This window comes from Lepisosteus oculatus, chromosome 1 (genome assembly GCF_040954835.1).
Source record: "Lepisosteus oculatus isolate fLepOcu1 chromosome 1, fLepOcu1.hap2, whole genome shotgun sequence".
Taxonomy (NCBI): Eukaryota; Metazoa; Chordata; class Actinopteri; order Semionotiformes; family Lepisosteidae; genus Lepisosteus; species Lepisosteus oculatus.
In genome coordinates, this window is record NC_090696.1 from 6,288,568 (window position 1) to 6,309,477 (window position 20,910).

Here is a 20,910-nt window from a genome sequence, read left to right on the forward strand (position 1 = left end):
ATAATAAGAAAAAAAGAGCGATAGAGAGAATATAGGAATATAAACTTGCAAAGGAGCAGAGCTCAATTGACCCACCTTTCCCATTTGCTTTTTATTAGCTAACTGATCTGACTGTCTCATCCAACCTCTTCAGTAAAGACAAGATGGTAGCAGCTTCAACAACATGCTTGGTAGCTTGCTCGAGACTCCCACAATCTGAGAGCTACGAGATCAATCACAGCAGATAGTTTGGGATCCAGATTGGTACATCTGCAAGTGAACAGTAAGTTTCCTACTGGAAGCTAAAGTATTTTTCAAGTCTAATATTACACTTGGGAGACCTCTCTACAGTTCACATATAATAAATAGGGATAATAATCCTTTTTTGAATGATATAAAAAATAAAGGGCTCTTATCAGTATTCCAGTGGGAGATTCCTGAGATTCATTAAGGAGTAAACCTGCGAGCCAGGTCCAGGGCGAGCTGCAGAAGGGCACTGGATAAACTCTACTTTCTCCCCATGCTTTAGAGAGACAAATGGGCACTTTATTCGATGAAACCTGGAGAGTCTCGAGCTATAAATTCAATTTAACATAGAAAGTCCTTTGCTGTTGTCAGTGGTCATAAAACACAGCTGACAAGCCTTGGACAGATGCATGCTCATCCTATTGCACAAATAAAGATGCGTACATGTCCAGCAAGCTGCACAGCCCCTTCTGCCCCCGCTGGGATCCAATGACTCGCTGTGATCACACAAGGAGCCGCTCCCTGGACAGCGGGTAACTCCGCCACGCCAACAGAGCAGGTCCTCACCCACGGCACATTTCAGAGGAGGCAAGGTCACTTCTGTGATTGGCTCAGTGCCACATACCCTTTGGACCCTTTACTTATACCAGATTTGAGAAATAAGCCTTAAATATATTTATTAGCTGACACTTTAATTGAGCTAAGTTCAGTTCAGATTTTCACATGATGCGTTTTCATGTTATTTCTTTTAGTGGAGCTAGATTAACTGCTGAACACACATACCTGCCTTAAACAGACTCCATACCGTGTGCAATTGTAACCTCGCCTGGGGACTTTCAACTTCAGCAGATGCAGAACACAGAACAATTGCTTGGCAAGCGAGTGAGCTTAAAAACAACAACAACAACAACTACAATGCATGCTTAATTTACTAGCATTGGCAATGTAATGAAGTAATTTACTCCTGTCTATTTTACAGAGATTTTATTTTTCAAATTAACGTGAGTAAAAACCTCTTGTGGGCATGTTCTAATTCATTCTCTGACAAGTATAAATAAGGGGAAAACTATCACAACATTCTCAAAATGTATGTGTGATCAAGTATGTCTAGTGTTTCAAGGGGAACTAAGCAGGCCTACAATGTGATTGTTGTTTAGGTAGCAAGGTTACAGCACAACAAGTTTAACAAGTAATTACTCATTCATTTACTGGCGTGCTGCTGTGGGGAACCAAAACAAGCTGCTTCCTTCTTTTCCTTGTCATAATGACCTTTTTCAAAGTTTCATCACAGATTCAACCACATGCACACCGCCACGCAGAGACACATGTATCAAAGCTGCTCTTTAGTCTCATAAATCAATTTGCGGTGAGCTCCTAATGACATTTTCCACTAATAAAATCGCACAGCAGTCTGTATTTCACATCTGAAGGAAAGTATAGTGAAGGCAATCTAGTTTGCCCTCTTAAGAAGCTTGGTGGGAGAATAATGCACTGGACTGTGGCTTGTGCTCCAGAGGAACATGGCCAGAGGTTAATGATATACAGATGTGCTCAATCGTACAGATCAAAAGGGCACTACAGCATGGAGATAATATGGCCAACATTAAAAATAAGCAACTGTAAAAATGATATTATATCACATTTTAAAATGGTTTAGGGATGAACACATTTTGAATGATCTATTAAGTTGGGAGAATTGCAGGGCAACCAAAGTTTTCGATCAATATATTGACAGTTTTCAACCAAAAGAAGGAAACAAAATTTTTTTACATGCATTAATAAAAATGTCTTAAGAAGTGTGCACTAATAAATGTACAAAAACAGTAGAAATTCGATTTGAAGGAAAGGAGAGTTACAAAATACTTTGTGTATAACGATAGGTCACAGAGATTCACTTGAACTGAAAAGCTCAGCAAACTACTGAAAGACTTTTCAGAGACAAGTTCAGTAGAAAAAAAGGAGTTTGTAGTCAATTCCAGTGGCCAATGTGACTTACGGCCACATCAGGTGACAGATCTTTCATTCAGGTGCTGAAACATGGGGTCAGGTGACAGTCTCCTTGTACGATTAATCTGTCTGTTTAGATGAAAATCTGGACTGAGCCAAAGAGGTTGTGAAAATCATTAAGGGCTCCAACATTACACAGTGTTCAAAAAGAACACCTTGAACTTGTCATCTCTGTCTAAATGCCAAAAACATGTTATCTGAGTTCCCCAACTGATGCTCCCATGATAAAGGCATCCTACAAATATGGTATAGGGCAAAGGACGTGTTTCGTCGAGGAGACTCAGGAGCACGTGTTCTGGAGCTGCCCCTTCGCCGAAGCGGTGTGGGGCAGAATGGACAACATCATGCGACTCCTGGGAGCAGGAGCGGTGCTCAGTCACCAGCACACAGGAGAGGATCCTGGCGGACCTCAGGAGGAGGATGAAGCGTGACGTCGCCAAATGGGGTTTCCCCACGGCGAGGAGGTGCTGGAGAGGACTGTGGGCCCTGTACAGGGACTAATGGACAAAAGCAAGTGGCTGGGAGGGACTCTTCATGTGTGCAAATCCAGCCCCATCATCCACTTGCACAGATTGATAATGGACAATCACCGCCGTCCGGAAAGTTTTTACCTGAAGTTCATACCTGGTTAGAATGTTTACTAATTTTGTGAGAATGTTTTATTGTGAGATGTTGATTTTGGAAATAAAGTAAATTTTGATAGAAAAAAATAGGGCAAAGAATTGTAGCTATTTCCCCTCTATGAGGGGATGGAAATTGGTGCCATTCTGTTGACTTATCACCTACATAAAGGGTCTGACAATTTCCAATTCTGAAAGGTGACTAACAAGAGCCCTGACTTGGAAACAGCACACCACACTGTAGTAAAGTACAGGGAGATCACAATGGAGGAACGGGAAAGCAACCAAAGCCATCACAGAACAAGGTAAAGTCATGGTTAAGGCATCACAATGCAGAGCCTAATGGTCAATTTCCATACAGTAAATGGGCACAACGGGCTTCTTTGGAAGATAAAAACACAGTTTGAGAGTCAACACAGAAACGTTCCACCACAGTCTCCATTTTCAGCTGAACAACCAGCAGACGGGACGTGAGTAACCAGCCTTTCACAAATCCTTAACTGTGGATTACGTTCCGCTGTATTCCTCACCACTTTGCAAAAAGCCTCTTTTCGAGGCAGTTGCAGGCAGCCCTCGCTGTGAAAATAATAGCGTTTCAATAACATGTTCTTGCTTTCCGGCTTCCTGGATGTGTGCTGTCAGCCAAAGCAAAACATCTAAGAGACTGCGTGCTGAGATCGACAGCCTGGAGGGGCGTTCTCAGAGCTCAGGGCAGCTCTTCCACAACGGCCTTGGACTGTCTCAAAATGACACCAGCTCCCAGGAAAATTATAAGAGCCCCCTTTTTCAATTACTGTCAAGTGGGCTTCATGTCATCTGCTTGAACTTGGATGGCCAGCGTCTGCAACCCAGCAGGAAGGGGTGACATCTCCTACTTGGGGCAAATAAATTCACCTAATTAAATAAGGAAGATTTTATAAAAGCAGAAAATCCACAGAGGAATGGAGTTGTAAGAGTTTATATATATATACATTATGCTAGATTCCGTGTATTTTCTCAGTTCTTGTTGTATTAGCTCTTAATTAGGTTTAAGCAACAGTACAGGAGTGTCAAAGGAAATAATATTTTCTCACCACGTCTGCCTGACAGGACAGAAAGGAGCACTGCTCCAGTCTTTGGAGTCATTAGTGTATTAGAAAAATATATGAATTTACAAGTTTAATGTCATTACCATAGCTATAATTTTTTCAATTAGATAGATTGCAGAACAACATCAGGTTCTTCATTTAGCTTTCTTCATTGAACACAGTGATTTTATTTTTTAAATCAACACAGGAAATGGCAAGCTAACCTGAGAGAAGGAGAATAAAGTCTGAAGAAGTCTGATAAGAGCCCATGGGGGAACTGTTCTGCAGATACTGCAGTTATCTACACCAGCTCAGAGGGGTCGGGAGAGCGGGTTCAAATGTACAATTCCAGAGTGCTGAGGCTGCAGATTGACTTAGGCTGCTGTTTTTTTTAATATCTCCTCTCTCACGTTTTCTGGATGTTCTCCCACAAAGCCGCACTACAGCAAACTTTCCCCACTCTTTTGGCGCTACAATCGATACGCTGAAAAGAATGCATTTTGGAAAGCTGGGTCTTTCACAGCAAGCTGAGGGAACAGCGCAGGGCTGGGACCCCTCTTCATATAACAGAGTCAAGTATTCCGAAGATGCACTTCCTGTCCTGAACATGTTTTAACATGGTGAATGCCTGTCGTTTCTAATGGCTGCAGCTACCCTGGTCTCACGCTGTTCGCAGTCCAGCTCCTGCAGCTGAGAGTCCCAGGGAGTGGTGCCCTGCTCACAGATCGCTCACCTCAAGAATGAGGAGAGGTGCACCTGCAGTGCAAGAGCAAGCACCAGTGGGCTCAGGTGTGCTTGCCTAGCAGCACAGAAGTGATTCTCCTGTTAGCAGGACACGAGCGGGACTAGGGAAAGGCTAAGCAGGCCGCAGCGGGGCTGTGAGAGCTTTACCACACAGCATGGGAGTGCTGCCCACCCCTTGGCTGGGATCTGCCCTTCAGTGTTGAATGAAGCTGGGGTCCTTCTACCCGCGGAGTGCTTTGCGATCCCTTGAAGAGAAAAGCAATGTGCAAGTGCCGTTATTGTCATTTATCGAACACCGAGCCTCTGCTGCTGCCAGCCCGGGGGGCGTGCAGAGAAGATGAGTGATCTCGTGCTGGTGTAGCCGCCAGCCCTCGGCAGGGGCGGGCGAGAGGAACAGGCTGACCTGAAGCAATACCGGCAAACTCCAAACGGAGTGTCGGGAGGTGGAAAAGAAATTGGCTTTCTCGATCCAGGTAGAAACACGTTGCTTTTGCTCTAGTTCTTTCATTTGTCGAGCTTCAGGCCACAAGCACTGTGCAGTCAGTTTTCCACACGGTTAGGCTATCCAAGCAAAGATAGAATTTCACCTTTTCTATTGCTATGAAGCAGAATGGGTAATCAATGCATGCAGGGGGTGCCCGCTGAAATGCTCTGCTCTGTCTGAATAATGCAGAAGTCTTCGCTTGCATCACCATTGTGTGAAGCATCTCAACCATTCTTTTGGTCTTTCCACAGCTTCTGGGAGCAGGGATTTACAGACACGCCTCGAAAGTGTGACAGCATCCTGAGGATGAGGCCAAGAGACAACCTGTCAACATTTGTACAAAGGAACTTCTTCAGGTGTGGCTTCAGAAGGCTCCACGGCCGAAACGCTGTGTTTTCTTTCTTCTCTTTTCAGCATGGAATAAATCTATTACTTCTTCCTTTGCAGCCTACGCATGCTGACGCAGCTACGCACCTGAACTACAACAGTTGTACAATACCAGCTCTACAATCAGCATTATTTTTACCTATTTGCTCAAAACTGAACTCTAGGCCAGATAAATTGTAAAAAACTCCAAAGTCAGAGCTTCACATTTTGATCTTTCAGTTAAAAAAATGTGAGAAGTTGAAATAATATGAAGCAAACAGAGCCAGGGCTTTGAGGAATGATCTGGACAGACAATTAATTCTGCTTTAACTCTGGAACAAAGCCCTGTCAGCAGACAGTTCTCAGAGCCATAAGGAATATGCAGCCCAAGCTGAATAAATACTCCCTGTCAAACTAAAGGACAAAATCTTAGTAGTGGATTGTCCTACATTTTAGCTCAGAAGAGATAAGACAACAAGGAAACCCGATTCAAGTATTCAAAATCCTCAAAGACACTGACAGAGGCAATTCATTGTATTTCTTCATAACCAAGAGTGAACAGACAAAGAGTGTATGCATTGAAAAAGGAGAACCGGAGGCACTTCTTTACACCAAGGGTTGCGGGAGTCTGATGCAAGCTGTCTGATCATGGCGATGAAGCTGATATCCTGTCTTTCCAGAAAAGGCTGGGTGAGACCCTCAATCTGTTAGCTAGTAGAAACCTAATGAGTTAATAGGGTCAAATGGGCTCCTCGTTTGTTTACTGTTTTAAGAGAGTAACAGCAAATCCAGAGCCCAGGACAAGGGATTATTTTAAAGCTCAGTTTAAAATATCTACAAATAAAATAGGCATTAATCAGCTAGTAAACAAAAGGTATGTATTGTATCTTTAAGGAAGTGGTGAATAATTAAGAAGATGGAGCAGGTTGGTGATCATTATCAACAAGGACACAGTGATGCATACGAGCAATGGCTAAGTGCTAATTAGATTGCTTCCCTTTTGCATCTGCTATTTGTTTAATAAAGTGTGAAATCCCATTACTGTGCCTGGCTGATAGGAGAAAGGAATACTGAGGCAAGACTCCAGCTTCCAATCTTTATCACACACATGACACTGGAATGCTAAAAATGCTTCGCTCACTTTACGGGGCATTTATTTCCAGATTAAGAACACTGATGAAACTGGCTGAACTCAGACTATGCGAGTTGCATTTCTATGCTGTGTACGTGTCTCAGCCCCAGCGTGACTGCCGTGTGCTGAAAGACCCTGCTGGTCGTGATCGATAGCCGAGAATGTTGTGGTAGATTTCATCAATAGTGAAAAATAGTCACTGTTGGGTGTCTTTCCACCTTGGACTCAGATTGCTGCATGGACACCTCCCAGAGCTCCCCGAGTCCCAACGACCCTCCTGCCGGTCAGTGGAGCCCAGGATATAAATATCACAGGGAGACCGGGGACCACAAGAGAGAGAATGCAACTCAACACCAGAAGTCCAGCTAATTCAGCAATTAAGTGCTAAAGTCAGGAGGGGTAGGAACAAATGACAAGAAAAAGACGTTACTGCATTGGCAGGCGATTGTGATGTAATTGGAATCAGGGAAACGTGGTCAAGAGGAAGTGATGGTGATGAATATGACATTAATGGATACACAGCGGTCCCAGGAGACATGGGAGATGGAAGAGATAAAGGAGTAGCACTACACATCGAAAAGAGAATTCAGGCACAGGAACCTCATCTGGAGGAATCCAGGGTCTCAGAAAAGAAATTGTCAAATGTTTAAAGAAAACATTCAAAGGGAATAGCGTTCAGAGTATGGACCACTAAATTCATATATCAATTATAATACCAGAATCAGAGAGATTTTAATCATCCTCACATCAATGTCAAAAGCTGAAAATGAAACATTACAGGTAAATGTACAGTAATATGGTTAGCAACTGCTTTCTTGGTTTTCTTTCAACTCAGGTTAACAGAGCACCTGGTACAGGGATGCCTGTATTGATCTAGTATTTTCAAAGTGAAGAAAACAGAGGTTGTAGCTCCATTATGGACCTGTGGTATGAATGTGGCATGTGTTTTAAGCATGGTTTAGAACAATACAGGCAAAGGCCAACTCCTCTGAAGATTCCTGTCTGCATGCTGGAATGGTTTAGGGGACCAACACACATAAGCCTGTCCACCCTGATGGACATTAAAGTCCAAGAAGAGATCTGGAGATGTTTAACATACAAACACAAAATAAAACATACCACTAGCAAGATTACTCAAGAGTTATTGGACCACCTGTCTGGCTTCCTGGGATAGATAACCATGCTTCCCAGTAATCTTTACTACCTCAAATTGGATTCTGCTCCAGTAGGGAGCTGCGTCAGCATGCGCAGGCTGCAAAGGAACAAGTAAAGGTTTATTCCCTGCTGAAAACAGATGGAAAGAAACCCAATGTTGCAGCTGTGGAGCCCTGACACCTGAAGAAGATGTTGTGTTTCTTTTCTTCTCTTTCATATGTGAAAATTCCGAGCAATTAGTGTGCACACGTGCAAATATTTAGAATAAATGGAGCCTCTGAAGCCTTAAGGGCCACTTTGTCAGCCATCACTAGGAGATTCATAGTCATTACATTGCACTCTGGACCAGAAGGTGAGGAATCATCAGTGAGTGGAAGGCAACAGGTTAGATATATTCCACTTGAAGCACAGGGCATATTCATCCCAGGAGTAAGCAAATGCAAGGCTAGAAAACGATGGGCCAAAAGAATTAATAAACCAACTAAGAATGATGCACGGAGGAAGAAAGCACTAAATCCGTTAAAAAAAACACGACCCAGTTAAAGAAAAGGAGTATAATGAACTGCATACCCAAGTGAAAAAGGAAATTAGCAAGGCTGGGAGAGAAAGAAAGCAGTATCACAATGGAAGCTAAAATAAAAAATAATATGTATTTTCTCCCAGTATTGCAAAAGAACAGTAAAGAAGAATGTGTCTGACAGATAAGAACATGATGCAAACATTGCACTCAGGTGTTCACCAAAGAAACACCTGACAACATGCCTCAGGGTGAGGAAAGACAAGCTCCTACATAATCAACTTCTGCACTGAGGGGCCAGAAGTATTCTACATACCCGAACCACCTAAAGTACAGCTCCAGAGCCTTTTGAAATTTTACCAATTGTACATAAAGAAAAAAGAGATGTTATTCATAAAGCATTAAAGAAATAAGAGAAGTTATTCAAAGGACATTGTTACGATCCGTCTTTCAGGACCCTATGCAGACAGCAGAATCCGGAAGGCAGTGAACAGACACGGGGAGGAGACGAGGAACTGGGCTGGTAGATGAACAGGGGGCGTGACGAAGGTGCTCGGGGGGTCCAGGCAAACAGTCAAAGGGGAGTCCGAAGGGAAATCCAGAGCAGGCAAAAGTCCAGAGCCGGGTGATCCAATCCAAGACACACAAGACAAAGTTAAAAACAGGAGCAGGATCCGGCGAAGGGTCGAAGACAGACAAGATAAATTTCAAAACCAGAGTGGGATTTGGCGAAGGGTCGGGGAGATAAATGGGGGAACGGGACCAGGCGCTCCAAGTCCCAGACTCAGCTGGTTTGGGACACCGATAGGAGGCTAATGCCCCCCGAAGCCGGATTTTGGGGGATAGTACGGATTTAGAAAAGTTAGGTTCTTTAACTAACCTGTTAGAGGTTTTTGAACAAGCAACATTAGTAATGGATACATAACATACGATATGGTCACTTTAATTTTCAGAAAGTAAAGGTTGTGTGATAAGCATCCTCATTAAAGACTACTTTTCAAGTTGTAGGCATGGAAGGCAGTTCATGTATTTGGTTCGAGAACTGCTTAATGCATAGAAAGCTGAGAGTACAGTTAAGGGATGAATGTTCCAAAAGGATTAGAGGAGTATCATGGTGATCTTTGACCACTGGACCACTGTTCTTCCTGATTTAAACCAATGATCTACACACTGGTATTGCTAGTGATCTAGTGGTGTTTGCAGCAAAACAAACTACAAACAGCAAAGAAGCGAACAAGCAACGTGCAGTTTTACATGCAGTCAGCAAAAATATAAGTATATAATAGAAAACACTGAGTTTGAAGAAGCCATTTATGAATTTAAGTGCTTTTGTTAACACATCATGTATGTATTCCTGACAATGTGATGAAGCCATAAAAAAGGCGAGAAAAATGTAATAAACGTAGTAGGGTAGAATTTAAATCAAGGGTTGTTGTAATTGAACTGAAGAATGCATTAGTAAGATTTCATTTAGAATACTGTGCACAAAGTTGGTGAGCTTGTTAATAAAGTGAATATTACCACTCTGAAATCAGTCTAGAGAAGAGCAACCAGGTACATTTTTGGCTCAAAGTTCTGCCCTACTCTGACTGGCTAGAAACTAAATCTTTTGAACCTCGAAACGGAGAAGACTACGAGGGGACCTGATTAAAGTGTTCAAAATCCTCAAAGGGAAATTGCTGTGTTCGGACCAATTGTAATCAATCAATCAAAGTTAATTTATCAAATGCACAACAATACAGCGTGCAGCAGTAGTTGCTGGCAATGACATGTCTTTTCTACGAGCTCACCCGGGGGGGAGTGAATATCACACAATTAAGGTTACAAAAGAAGGTTACATAATAATAGATAATAGTACAATAGAAACTGAATAAAATAAACTCAGACAAAACTCAATATGAATAGAGCTGCTATGTGTCCAGGGTGAATGCAATATATTATGTCCAGTTAGTGCAGTATGCTGAATACAGTGACAACTGAACTGAGGTGATTTGCTGAAGGAGCTGCAGCTTGGCTATTTAGCAGTCTTATTGCCCGAATACTTGTGGTCCGATTTACAAAGGGCACTTAACACCGAGAATAGGAGGCAGTACTGTGTGTAAAGTACTGCTTACCAGCTAGTAACCACTTCCAGGCTCCCACAAACATTTCTGTAGTCTGGAACAATCTATCCAATCATATTGTCCAAGACGATACCACTGCTTCGTTCATGAAACGGCTGGATGAGATCCACAGATCAGTTAGCGTTCTGAACACTAACGAGCTGGAAGGGGAGAATCGCTTCCTCTGGTCTGTAAACTTGCTTATGCTTGTATTAACTGCCAATGAGCCAGCAGAAGAGCTCCCAGCTATACTGGAGTTTTATTACAGGGAGCAGGGTGATTTTACGGTTTCTTCTCTCAGTTTATCTATGGATAGCTCTATTCTCCTCCATGCTTTCTTATTCTCATTGCCTCGTTATGAGACATTAAAAGCTACGCATTACAAGGGCTTTTCACCCCATGACTTTCCAGGGACGTGTAGAGCGTGTCGCTATATTCCCGATTTTCATTGCATTGTTTGAATATTTTCTCCTCTGGCTGCTCATATTAATAAGGGATCATCAGTCTTGCTAAGGGAGCTGTATCTGAAGCCCTGTGGTACTCTGAGAGGGTAATCTATGCCAGCTGGTGCTGCAGCGCAGTCACAGAGATAATGCTCAGTTCCTTTGCTTCAGCAGGTTGGAGATGAGAACTGAGCTATTGTTGTGCTCTGATCTGACTAACAGCTGGGCACCATCCATGCTCCAAGCCTGCCAGTTCCCCTGTGGCTGTCTATACAGGCAGGAGGACTGGCACAGCGATCTGTGCCCCTCTCCAACTCGCTAAGCGCAGTGACATGAAAAATTCAACCTCAGGTGCCATCTATGCTGTTCACATTAAAAGGATCTGTGGCAGCCAGCAAAAGACCAGGACCATTAAACACTAATGTGAACATAATCCAGACATCTCATCATTGAGATCTTGCTGGTTAATTCTCAGGGATATTTCAATTTTCTCTTCACTCCCTCTTTGAAACTCCAGAGCATGTGTATCTTTGTGCTTTTTAGCACTGATAATAGGAACAATACTGACGTCTACATACATGTTTCTTACAATGTACAGAAAACACTTTACTTTTGTATATACAGTAGTAACAGAATATGGGCCAATTTTACAGAGAGAGTGTACTGTGGGCCAAGAGTCTTAATAAGCCTCTCCCTTGTGTAACACTGCTTGATAAAGCTTGTGGTCCTCCCATGGATGTGTGCGAGAAACTACAGTTCCCAGGAGGCAATAAAAAGGATATGGTTAAGTAGGTGACACCCTGGATATGAGGTACACCCGTTGTTAAATGAGCCTGTATCTTAGGGTATGAAAGGAGGTCGCAAACACACTCCTGAGTCTTTCGATAAGCTCTGATCTTTTGCTGCAGGTTTGTTTATCAAACAAGAACAAAATGCTTGAAATAGAAACTGGTGAAAAGGACATATAAAGCTCTGAAGTTTTGAAGGGTCTAAAAAATGCTTGTTGGCAGATGTTTAATGGACATTTCCATTACAGAGATTGTGTGTGCCCCTCTTAACTCTACAGGTGCTGGTGCTTTCGAGACCTAGAAATCCTCCACACACACCAGCCTCCAAGAACTATTAACAGAAACTCTTGTCATAAGATACGGATCTGTCAAGGTCACTGATCTGGAATTCGGAATAATGAAAAATTCAAGCCATTGTAAGAGACGTGAAAAAGTTATGAAACAATCCTCATGGTGGAGTTGTGATCAGGGCTGCTGCCTTAGCTCTTGGGTCTTGAGCTTGATTCTGGGAGGGTTCCATGTTCTTCCTGTAGTCATGTGGGTTTTTTCTGGATACTTTGGTTGCCTAACAAAGACACTGTGGCTAATGAGTGACTCTGTATGCTTGTACTGTATGTGTGTGTTACCCTTACAGGAATATGCACCTTTCTGATAATGGATGGGTAGACTTCACAATGTGTCAGTACCATTGACTATAAAAATAAAACTATACTGGGAAAGGTATCAAATTTGTCTTTTCACAAGTTCACACGTAGCTAGGCAGATCTTTTGAAGAAGGGGCAGAATAATATTACTATTGCTGTCTGACTCCATGTAACCATTTAATCCTTGAGAGAACAGGTTTGATTTGGTCTATTTTACTAATAGTAATTTACTATCGGAATTACTGCATTTCTAAGGATGGATCACATGGCACCTTACCTCATTCAGAGTGATATTATAATAATGTATTACAAAGTGATTACATGCATCGATACTATACTTGTATCAACTATCTATGCCACATTTATGACGCATTTCTGTTTCACAGGATTATATTATTTCTTGATTTCTTGATTTTTGTTCTATTACCCCTTTTCATCATAAGCTAAGCTTCTCATCTCACTGCAGTTCTAGTTTTCTGTGGGCTTAAAAACAAGACTCCTCCCACCTTCCTGTTGGTATCTGTTCACTATATAAGCCCACTCTGAGGCACATTACCAAGGAGAACAGAATTCCCACCTGTGCCACTGTGGCCTCTGAGACGCAGAGTAATATATCAGCACCACTGCACAGAGATAGCACAGAGGCCAGTTCAGTACTCCCACTGAGCAGCTCCTTCAGAAGCAGTGCTTTGCTTCTCATACTATGATCTGCTCTGCAGTATATCCACCAGGTAAACACCCTGAGGTACAGACGCCAACCACAACTGTTCTGTCACCATGCTATTAAAATAATGTGCTGGGAACAGACCTCACCTGCTGGGCTCTGAAATATTAATTGGATTACTGTTCCACTAGTGCCCAGTGCCTACTAGCACCACTAATAGTACCCTGTATTTATTTAGCACTTTTCAAGTATTTTACATCCAAGAGTCCAACATCAACCACCACTGGAGTGCAGCATCCCCCTGCCATTATGTAAAAACAGCCCCAGTGTGCCCTCAGGAGATCACATGGAGAAGTGAGAAATTTCTTCAGCAAATTAATTAAACAGGAATTTTATGGAAGCCTAGGGTGCAATTTAGCCAGGCACTGGGGTTAACACTCCTTCTGTTTAATGATGAAGTAGAGGTAAGAGCGCCACCTACTGGTCCTCCAGCACCATTGCAGCAGTAACCTGGTCTTCTCTGGAATCTGCCATCCTAGGACTGACCAGGCACAGCTGTGCTCACCTTGCTGAGATCTGATGTGAGCAAGCTAGAAGGATGTAATGCTGCTGTCAATAAAACTCTTATCTACAAGCTTTGTTCTTTTCCATATTTGTGAAGCGTGACCTATAATTTTCACTTTTGTTTAAAGTCTTGCTCCCTTTATGTTTTCTGTTAATCAAAACAGTAGTTACACTAATACTTAAAGCTTCAGGAATTTACTTGCACGGAATGCTCTAAGTAGTCATTTACTCTGGCCAGTAGGTACAAATGCACCCCCCTGCGCAGAAACACAACCTTATCAAGAGTTAAAGCAGATAACGAAGAATCAAGACCCAGGTAAAACATTGCTCAACTGACATTACTATAAGTCCATTATCTAGTCCAGTGTTTCCCACTTTCATAAACATAAACGCTCCGAGGCACTGCTGGCCTCTTGAAAACACACGCACCGACCAGAGCCCATTATTATTAGTAAACAAAACTCTTTGCAATATTAAATCTGAGTTTTTCTCGTTGGCGCCTTAACCTGGCAGCTGGCTACATCGGAACAGGGAGCTCTCGCTCAGCTGCTCTCTCCCAGTCTGTCTTTACGTCTGATGATTCCCATGTCAACAGTCTTTTATCTCATGCATATACACCGAACATGCCACACGGCACTTTGGTTACTCTCTACCAAACAAATATATAAACTATATTTAATATAGTCATTTTTTATTTCTTGCATATGTGACTGTTCCAAAATTCTGCTGCGCAGACAATGATGTCTGAAGGCACACCGCTGTCCTGGGGCTCACTGGGTGAGAAACAATGATCTAGTCACTACATCGCTGTCGTGGTATTTTAATTACTGTACCACAGTAATCTGTTCTGAGCAGCAGGGTGCCACACTACAGTCAGCCAGACTAAGTGTGGCATTCCTTCCCTCGGAGAATGAATAATTAAGGCTGTGTTTTCATTTGTTCCTGACAAATTTCCTCACGTTTTAATGTCTTTTGAGATTACACAGTCTCTTAAATTAAACTGACAACAATCCCGTTATCCCACAGTTTGTCTGGGCCAACTGAGGGAAATAACAAAAGTCTGTTGTGTTTTCTCTGATCATATTTTACCACATTTTGCACATTTCTCTGAAGAATCCTCGCAGCTATCTCATTATTGATTTGCTGCGGTTTTGTTTTGATCAGTTTGACGAACGCTCCTTCAGAGGGAGCAGTTTGTTGGTGTGTTTTCTACAGTACAAGCGGTGGAGGTACTGTAGCTGTGTCCTCTATACGCAGAGAAGAAAGAGACACACAGTCATGTCCTGAGACTGATACCAACAAATTGTTCAGTCTTCCTGTGTCATTTGTATCTGCACTTTAATTAAGAAACAAAGACTGGCATAATTAAATAAAGTATCGCTGAACTGAAATTACTGAAATAAAGTTGGTCAGTGGATATGATTTAAGAAAGGTTACAAACAAGGCCACTCAGCCCATATGGTAGTCAGTAGTTCATCCATCTGTGGATCTCATCCAACTATTTCTTGAAAGATGCCAGGATATCAATTTCAGCAACATGTTTGGGGAGCTTATTTATTTCATACTCTCATGAGCCAACTATTTTAGTGCCATGAATACATCTATCCATTTTTTAACTGCTTCATCCAATTCAGGGCTCGCGGAGAAGCACGAGCACAAGGCAGAGTGCACCCTGGATGGGATGCTGTGACTCTCCAGCAGGAACTGTGGGTGTCCTATGCCATTCCAGGGAACAGAGACCCTGAGCTCAGTCCCCAGAGGTGCTGCTCATTCAGACAGCTGTCTCAGCAGCAGGGTGTCCAGCCCTGACTCCACCACGCTCGGCTCTCCAGTTCTGACTCATGACTCTAAGCTTCCTTGCTAGGGTGCAAGACGGGCACCAGCAGATGCTCTGCCATTGGCATCTTGAAAAAGCGCAGAGTGAAAGAGCAGAGGTCTGAACGCCTTCCTCGGCGCGGCTGGTGGCCGAGCGTGGTGGAGAGAGGCGCTCAGGCTGCTCAGCGCCAGACGGCGCCCTGGCTGTTCTCTCTGCGCCTTGGCAAAGTGGCGCAGGCCTGGGAGCTGCTGGAAGGAAGATCTCTCAGCAGATGAGGTGTGTGTGTTGTCAAGCTGAAAACACCATATTGTCCAGCAGATTCAAGCCCCTGAAGGCATGTTGCAACAGGGGTGGCTTCAGCAGTGATGAGGAGTAATCTTCAAATACTGTATAATGTTACACTTAAGGTATATAATCAGCCTACTGCTGTCAAACACTGCTTGTGAGCTGCCATACTCTTTCAAGGGCAGGGTCTCAATTAAACTGTTTCTCATAACTGGGTGCCAAACATTTGGTAGAAATGATCCCTCTTACGAGACAAACTCTTTTCTGTCATTTTGACCATTGTAGTTTGTCACTTTGTAATTGTAATTCTGTCGCGAGGGGGCAGACAGTGCGAGGATCTTCGTCGTCTAGAGCAATCCCTGGGTCTCCGGCCTGGGCCTCTGGCCGCACACCCCTCCCCCGTCCGTGCCGGGGAGCAGGGTGACCCCCATGGAACCAGAATCTCCCAGCACCGTTCTGAAGAGTGTGGAATCATTCATCTCTATGGTAGTATGACTCATCTCTTCATAGGTCCCATTATAAAACATCTGAAGTGTGGAAAGATTGCTTTCGATACATAATGAGTAAGTGGTGCTGCATGTTCCTTTTGCCGGCAAATGGCACGGAGTACTGCAGTCACTACCAGCATTTACCAGGCACTGTTCGACATTTCTCTTTGCTTTCATGCACAGATGACAATGTCCGCAGATCATCAAAGCTTTTTCGTCAAAGATTGTGAGTAATCCCTATTGCTGTCATGCCAGATTTGTTTTGTGTTTAATTACGGTACAATAACTGTATCGCAATCATGTTAGGAAAGCATCAAAGTGATTTTATTATTTTAGTATTTACTTTGTATTTTATCTTGCGTTTCATTACTGAACAGTACAAAGCAATAAAATGTACAGTAGAGTCCAGCTTACATAAAGCTCAGGTTATGTAATGTTCTTGCTTAATGGAACTCTTCTGCAGAAATAATTCAGGAACACCTGATAAAGCCTCATACTGGCTGCTCATGAGTTGCTGATCTTGAGCCCTTCTGATAATATTTTTGAAGATTTTGATCAAAATCAGTGTAAATTAAATAAACAACAGCCCCTGATTCCAGACCAAACTAAGCTGTATGAATAACAGCCACAGCTGTGGTAAAAAAAGAAAACACTAGTAGAGGTTTTGAGGAAATTCCTGATACTCATACATTTTAATTAAAAATGTTGTCAAGAATATCTAAGATAGTTATTCATAGAACATATCTTTTACATATATATCTTACAATGATCACCTTTCGGGTTTATGGTACGTTTTAACAGCATCCATTTGCTGGGAATTTTTCAGAATTAATTAGCTTTTGTTGTTTCAAGATGCTTAGAATTGCAGTACCTTCTAAAGAGACTCCCAACTCCAAATATATACTGTATTAATATGCTTTAGTTTGATCCACAGGGTAAAGTGTTGTGATGTAATTTTACAGAATTGTTCATAGGCATACAGAGGCCTTTGACCCAAATCCCATTAATTATACAAACTGCAGAATAGCAAAAAGTGTTTCAGTAGTACAGTGAAAGTGCTATTATCAACCCATTATCTGTTTAAGAAGCTCCCTTTAGCCAATGACAGCCCTGTGACTGGAGACACCACTGGCAAGGTGAAGAGACACACTGGCCAGAGACATTCACAGCTGCCAGGGGGCAAACACAGGCCGGAAACTGCTGAATAATACATCTCCTCTGAGCACGAGTCGGCATCCGCGGCACCGGGAGCGGCCTTCTTCTGAACAGAGGAGGGTAAACTGAGACCGAGAGCTCATTTACAGCAGGAAGACCCGCTGTACGCACACAGGGGAGGGAGTGGCGTGTACCACAGACCCCAGGGCTCTTATGTTAGAGCCATTTCTATTCATCATTGACACTGCTGGTTTATCTGACCTCCTTTTCAAAAAACAGAGCCAGAATGTTTGTCCTAATTCGAGATCAACATTTCAGAGTCTTAATGATCCTTGACTCCAATTACTTTTTTATAAGCGGGACCCTGCTTTTGAACCCTTGAGCAGGGGTTAGGTGAACCATCTAGGTTCACTCAGTAAATAACCATGGGTAGAGATGGGTACTTTCTGGGTCTTCATTGTAAATTTGGTACAGTAAATGAGGGTTGGTTCACAATTGACTTATCTGGTAAAATAAAGGACTTCCAGAAAACACTTTATTAAAGCTTTCCAATATAGCACAAATAAGTGCACAATAGACTTCTTTGTCACAACTTGAATAATGAAGTTAATAAGACCACCTCCAGCCGTTAAAGATGCTCTCACTGGGAAAACATTAACTGCAAAAACATTATTGTCTTTTATTTATTTTCGAATAAACAATTCCAGACCTGGATATTTCTCATTTCCCTTACGCGCACACCTTACACAGGATTATAATCAATATAATATTTGGCTGAATGACCCCTATCAATATCCATGACTGCTGCCTGCTATCACATCCTTAAAGCCTGATATAATAAGAGTACAGTGATCCAGTTATTCCGGGGCATGCATTTGCTTAAAACCTATTTTTCTGATCCAATTTCCAAAGCATGCTACAGTATTCAGGTAACACTTATCCAAATGACTTAAAAGAACAAGAATAGTCTAGGATGGGAACATGCCTTTCAGCATATCAGAACCACTGCTGTCCCTGAAAGCCTGATGAAAACTCACCCATCTACTGTATACAAACAGGTGTACTGCCTGTCATAGCTCTGGGTCAATACTTAAGCTATCTGAACGGTCTGAGCACAAAAAGAATGACCATCTCATCTACGCAATGTATATAGGATTCCTAAAGACAGATACACAGAGGCATCAATAGCTATTTCAATTAACCCAACTTCTATAAGCTGGTGGTAACATTACTCTGCAGCTCTCTGACTTAGGGTCATATTCACAAAACATTTATAGTAGAGGAAATATGCTAAAAAATATCCTAAATACAGCTTGCTATGATCAATTTTAAAACTAAACTAAAACTATTCTTCATGTCCCAAAGCATAGCTGCTGCAGGCATTGGTGCACAGAGTGCTGCAAGCAAACAGTTTTGCACGACTTCGCCACACGCAAAGCTGTGGTAAGCTTGGCAGAGGCGGTTGCAAACAGTTTGTCTGGGAGCTGGCACCGAGGCTCACCGGCTTGTGTCTCTCCTGCTGGGGGATCAGCTCTGGCAGGGGGATGGCGCGGGGCTTGGGTCTCGTCAGACCGAACTCCCTGGGCTCCGTGTGCTTCTTGGCGGCTTTCTTCAGGGGACTCCCACGAGTCACTCTGTCAGACAGCTGGGCCATTAAAGTCTCCATCTTGGGCTGCCACCTGAGGGACATACAGGGACACGGAGCATCACGAAGCATGGATACAGCCTATTCCTATTCCGGAACAAGTAAGAGGTTTATTCCGTGCTGATAAGAGAAGAAAGAAAACACAACGTTTCAGCTGTGGAGCCTTCTTCGGGTGTGAGAAAGATAGGGCAGTCCGCAAAGATACAGTAATACAGCGTGGGAAAACACAAGCCAGGAGAGGGAGGAGACCGCTTCAGAGAACATGTAAGGGCTGCGAAGATGAAAGATTTCTCCAAGCCCATAGTTTCTCATTTCACCTCTGACGGCCATGATCACACTGATCTCTCCGTCTGCGTTCTCAAAGTAGGGCTTCCTAACTCCTATAGCAGAAAGAAATCAGAAACTAAAATTATCCTGAAACTTGGTTCACACCTTCCCCCTTCTCTCAACGACAGACTTGTTTTCTTCTAATTCCCTCTGTCCATTTGTAGGTTTCGTTGCTCCTCACCTCTCTCGACCTCGCACCACTTGATTGGCCACTCTGCCTCTCCCCTGCTCCCACCTCCTCCTCTCTCCTGGCTTGTGTTTTCCCACGCTACATTACTGACTGCTCTATCTTTCTTACACCTGAAGAAGGCTCCACAGCTGAAACGCTGTGTTTTCTTTCTTCTCTTTTCAGCACAGAATAAACCTCTTAGTTGTTCCTTTGCAGCCTGCAGCATTTGCAGTTCCTCTGACACAGCTACCTACCTCAACTATTCCTATTCCTTTAAATTCTGTATCTGAACAATCAATCAATATCTGCTGTAGTAATCTAGCTGGTATCATTGTTCGCTACTTGAGTGCTTTTCCCTTTCAGTTGTCCATGTGAGGCAGGACAATGGTTTGCAACCTCCCGCTGAGCAGACACGTGTTACAACCCTGTCCTCCGAAATCTGTCACTATTTTATGCACCTGGGGTGTTACTCTGCTTCGGGGCACATTCATTTACCTTCTGTAACCAAAAAAGAATTAAAGCCTTCCTTCCAGCCATGCTGAAACCATCTTTCCTAGCCACGGAAAGGCTTACAGACTTGTCTAAAGGCACAAGATTCAATCAGGGATTTCAGGGACTAATCACAAAACCTTTTTATTATAAAACCTGAAGCAGAAAAGTGAAAATAATAGAGGTGTTTCAGCATCATTTAAGAGTGGCTTTCAATACATTAATTATAGACTCTATTTTGCAGCCTGCAGTTCTGATTAAATTTAGACCAGGACACTGCAGTACAGAACTATACTAATATATATCATGCTGTTAAATTAAGTGAGAGGTGACTTCTTTCTCATTCACATTCCCAGTGGCACTTTTCAGAATTATGCTTTATGCAGACAGCTCAGTAAAAGTCTTTTTGAAATGTAAAACAGGTAGGAGGACAGAAATGCAGTGTAGTGTCTCTGACAGGTTGCTTACCAATTTATCCTTACACTGAGCATGGTTAACGTGTGTCTATCACTTTGAAATGTTCTTTAAATAACATAACAAATGACGTGAAAATGTGTGCTGTTTATGGCCTGAGTCTGCTGTGTGTTTTCGTGAAAGAAAACAGAAGAGAACTGCTTGCCGGTTTGTTGACAGTACCTCAGGAGTGGTGTGATCCAGTTATTTTCCACAAACGGAGCATCATAAATGTGACTCCATTCGTCCTTAATCCAGGTGCTCAGGTTCGTGACGTCGAAGAAGAACCCCAGGAACTGTGAAAAAACGCAGAACCCATTTACCTAAGACACCCATTGGTCACCATCTTGCTGCAGTGCCCAGATTAAACTCTTGAAACCTGCTGAAGATCTATACCTATAGTTGTTAAATAACACAATCCAAGTCCAAAGCATTAAATTTGACTAAAGTTGAAATCAATAAGGTGAAACAAAGACCAAATAAACAAAAATCAACTTGTTGATTACACTTATGTATACTGTATGCGCATTATTTACACAGATGGATTGTACTGTACTTGAA

The 20,910-nt window shown here is 42.7% G+C and overlaps 1 protein-coding gene across 5 annotated transcripts in view; it reads right to left on the reverse strand.

Annotated features, from left to right (window-relative positions):
• The window catches only part of cfap99 (cilia and flagella associated protein 99), a 62,189-nt gene that overhangs the window by 24,402 nt on the left and 16,877 nt on the right, over positions 1–20,910 (reverse strand). For all 5 annotated transcript variants that reach the window (XM_069190631.1, XM_069190552.1, XM_069190604.1 and 2 more), the window contains exons 5-6: positions 20,533–20,645; positions 18,768–18,945 (exon numbers count right to left, since the gene is read on the reverse strand). In XM_069190631.1, coding sequence (XP_069046732.1) covers positions 18,768–18,945; positions 20,533–20,645 — 291 coding nt within the window. The remainder of the gene's footprint in view (positions 1–18,767; positions 18,946–20,532; positions 20,646–20,910) is intronic.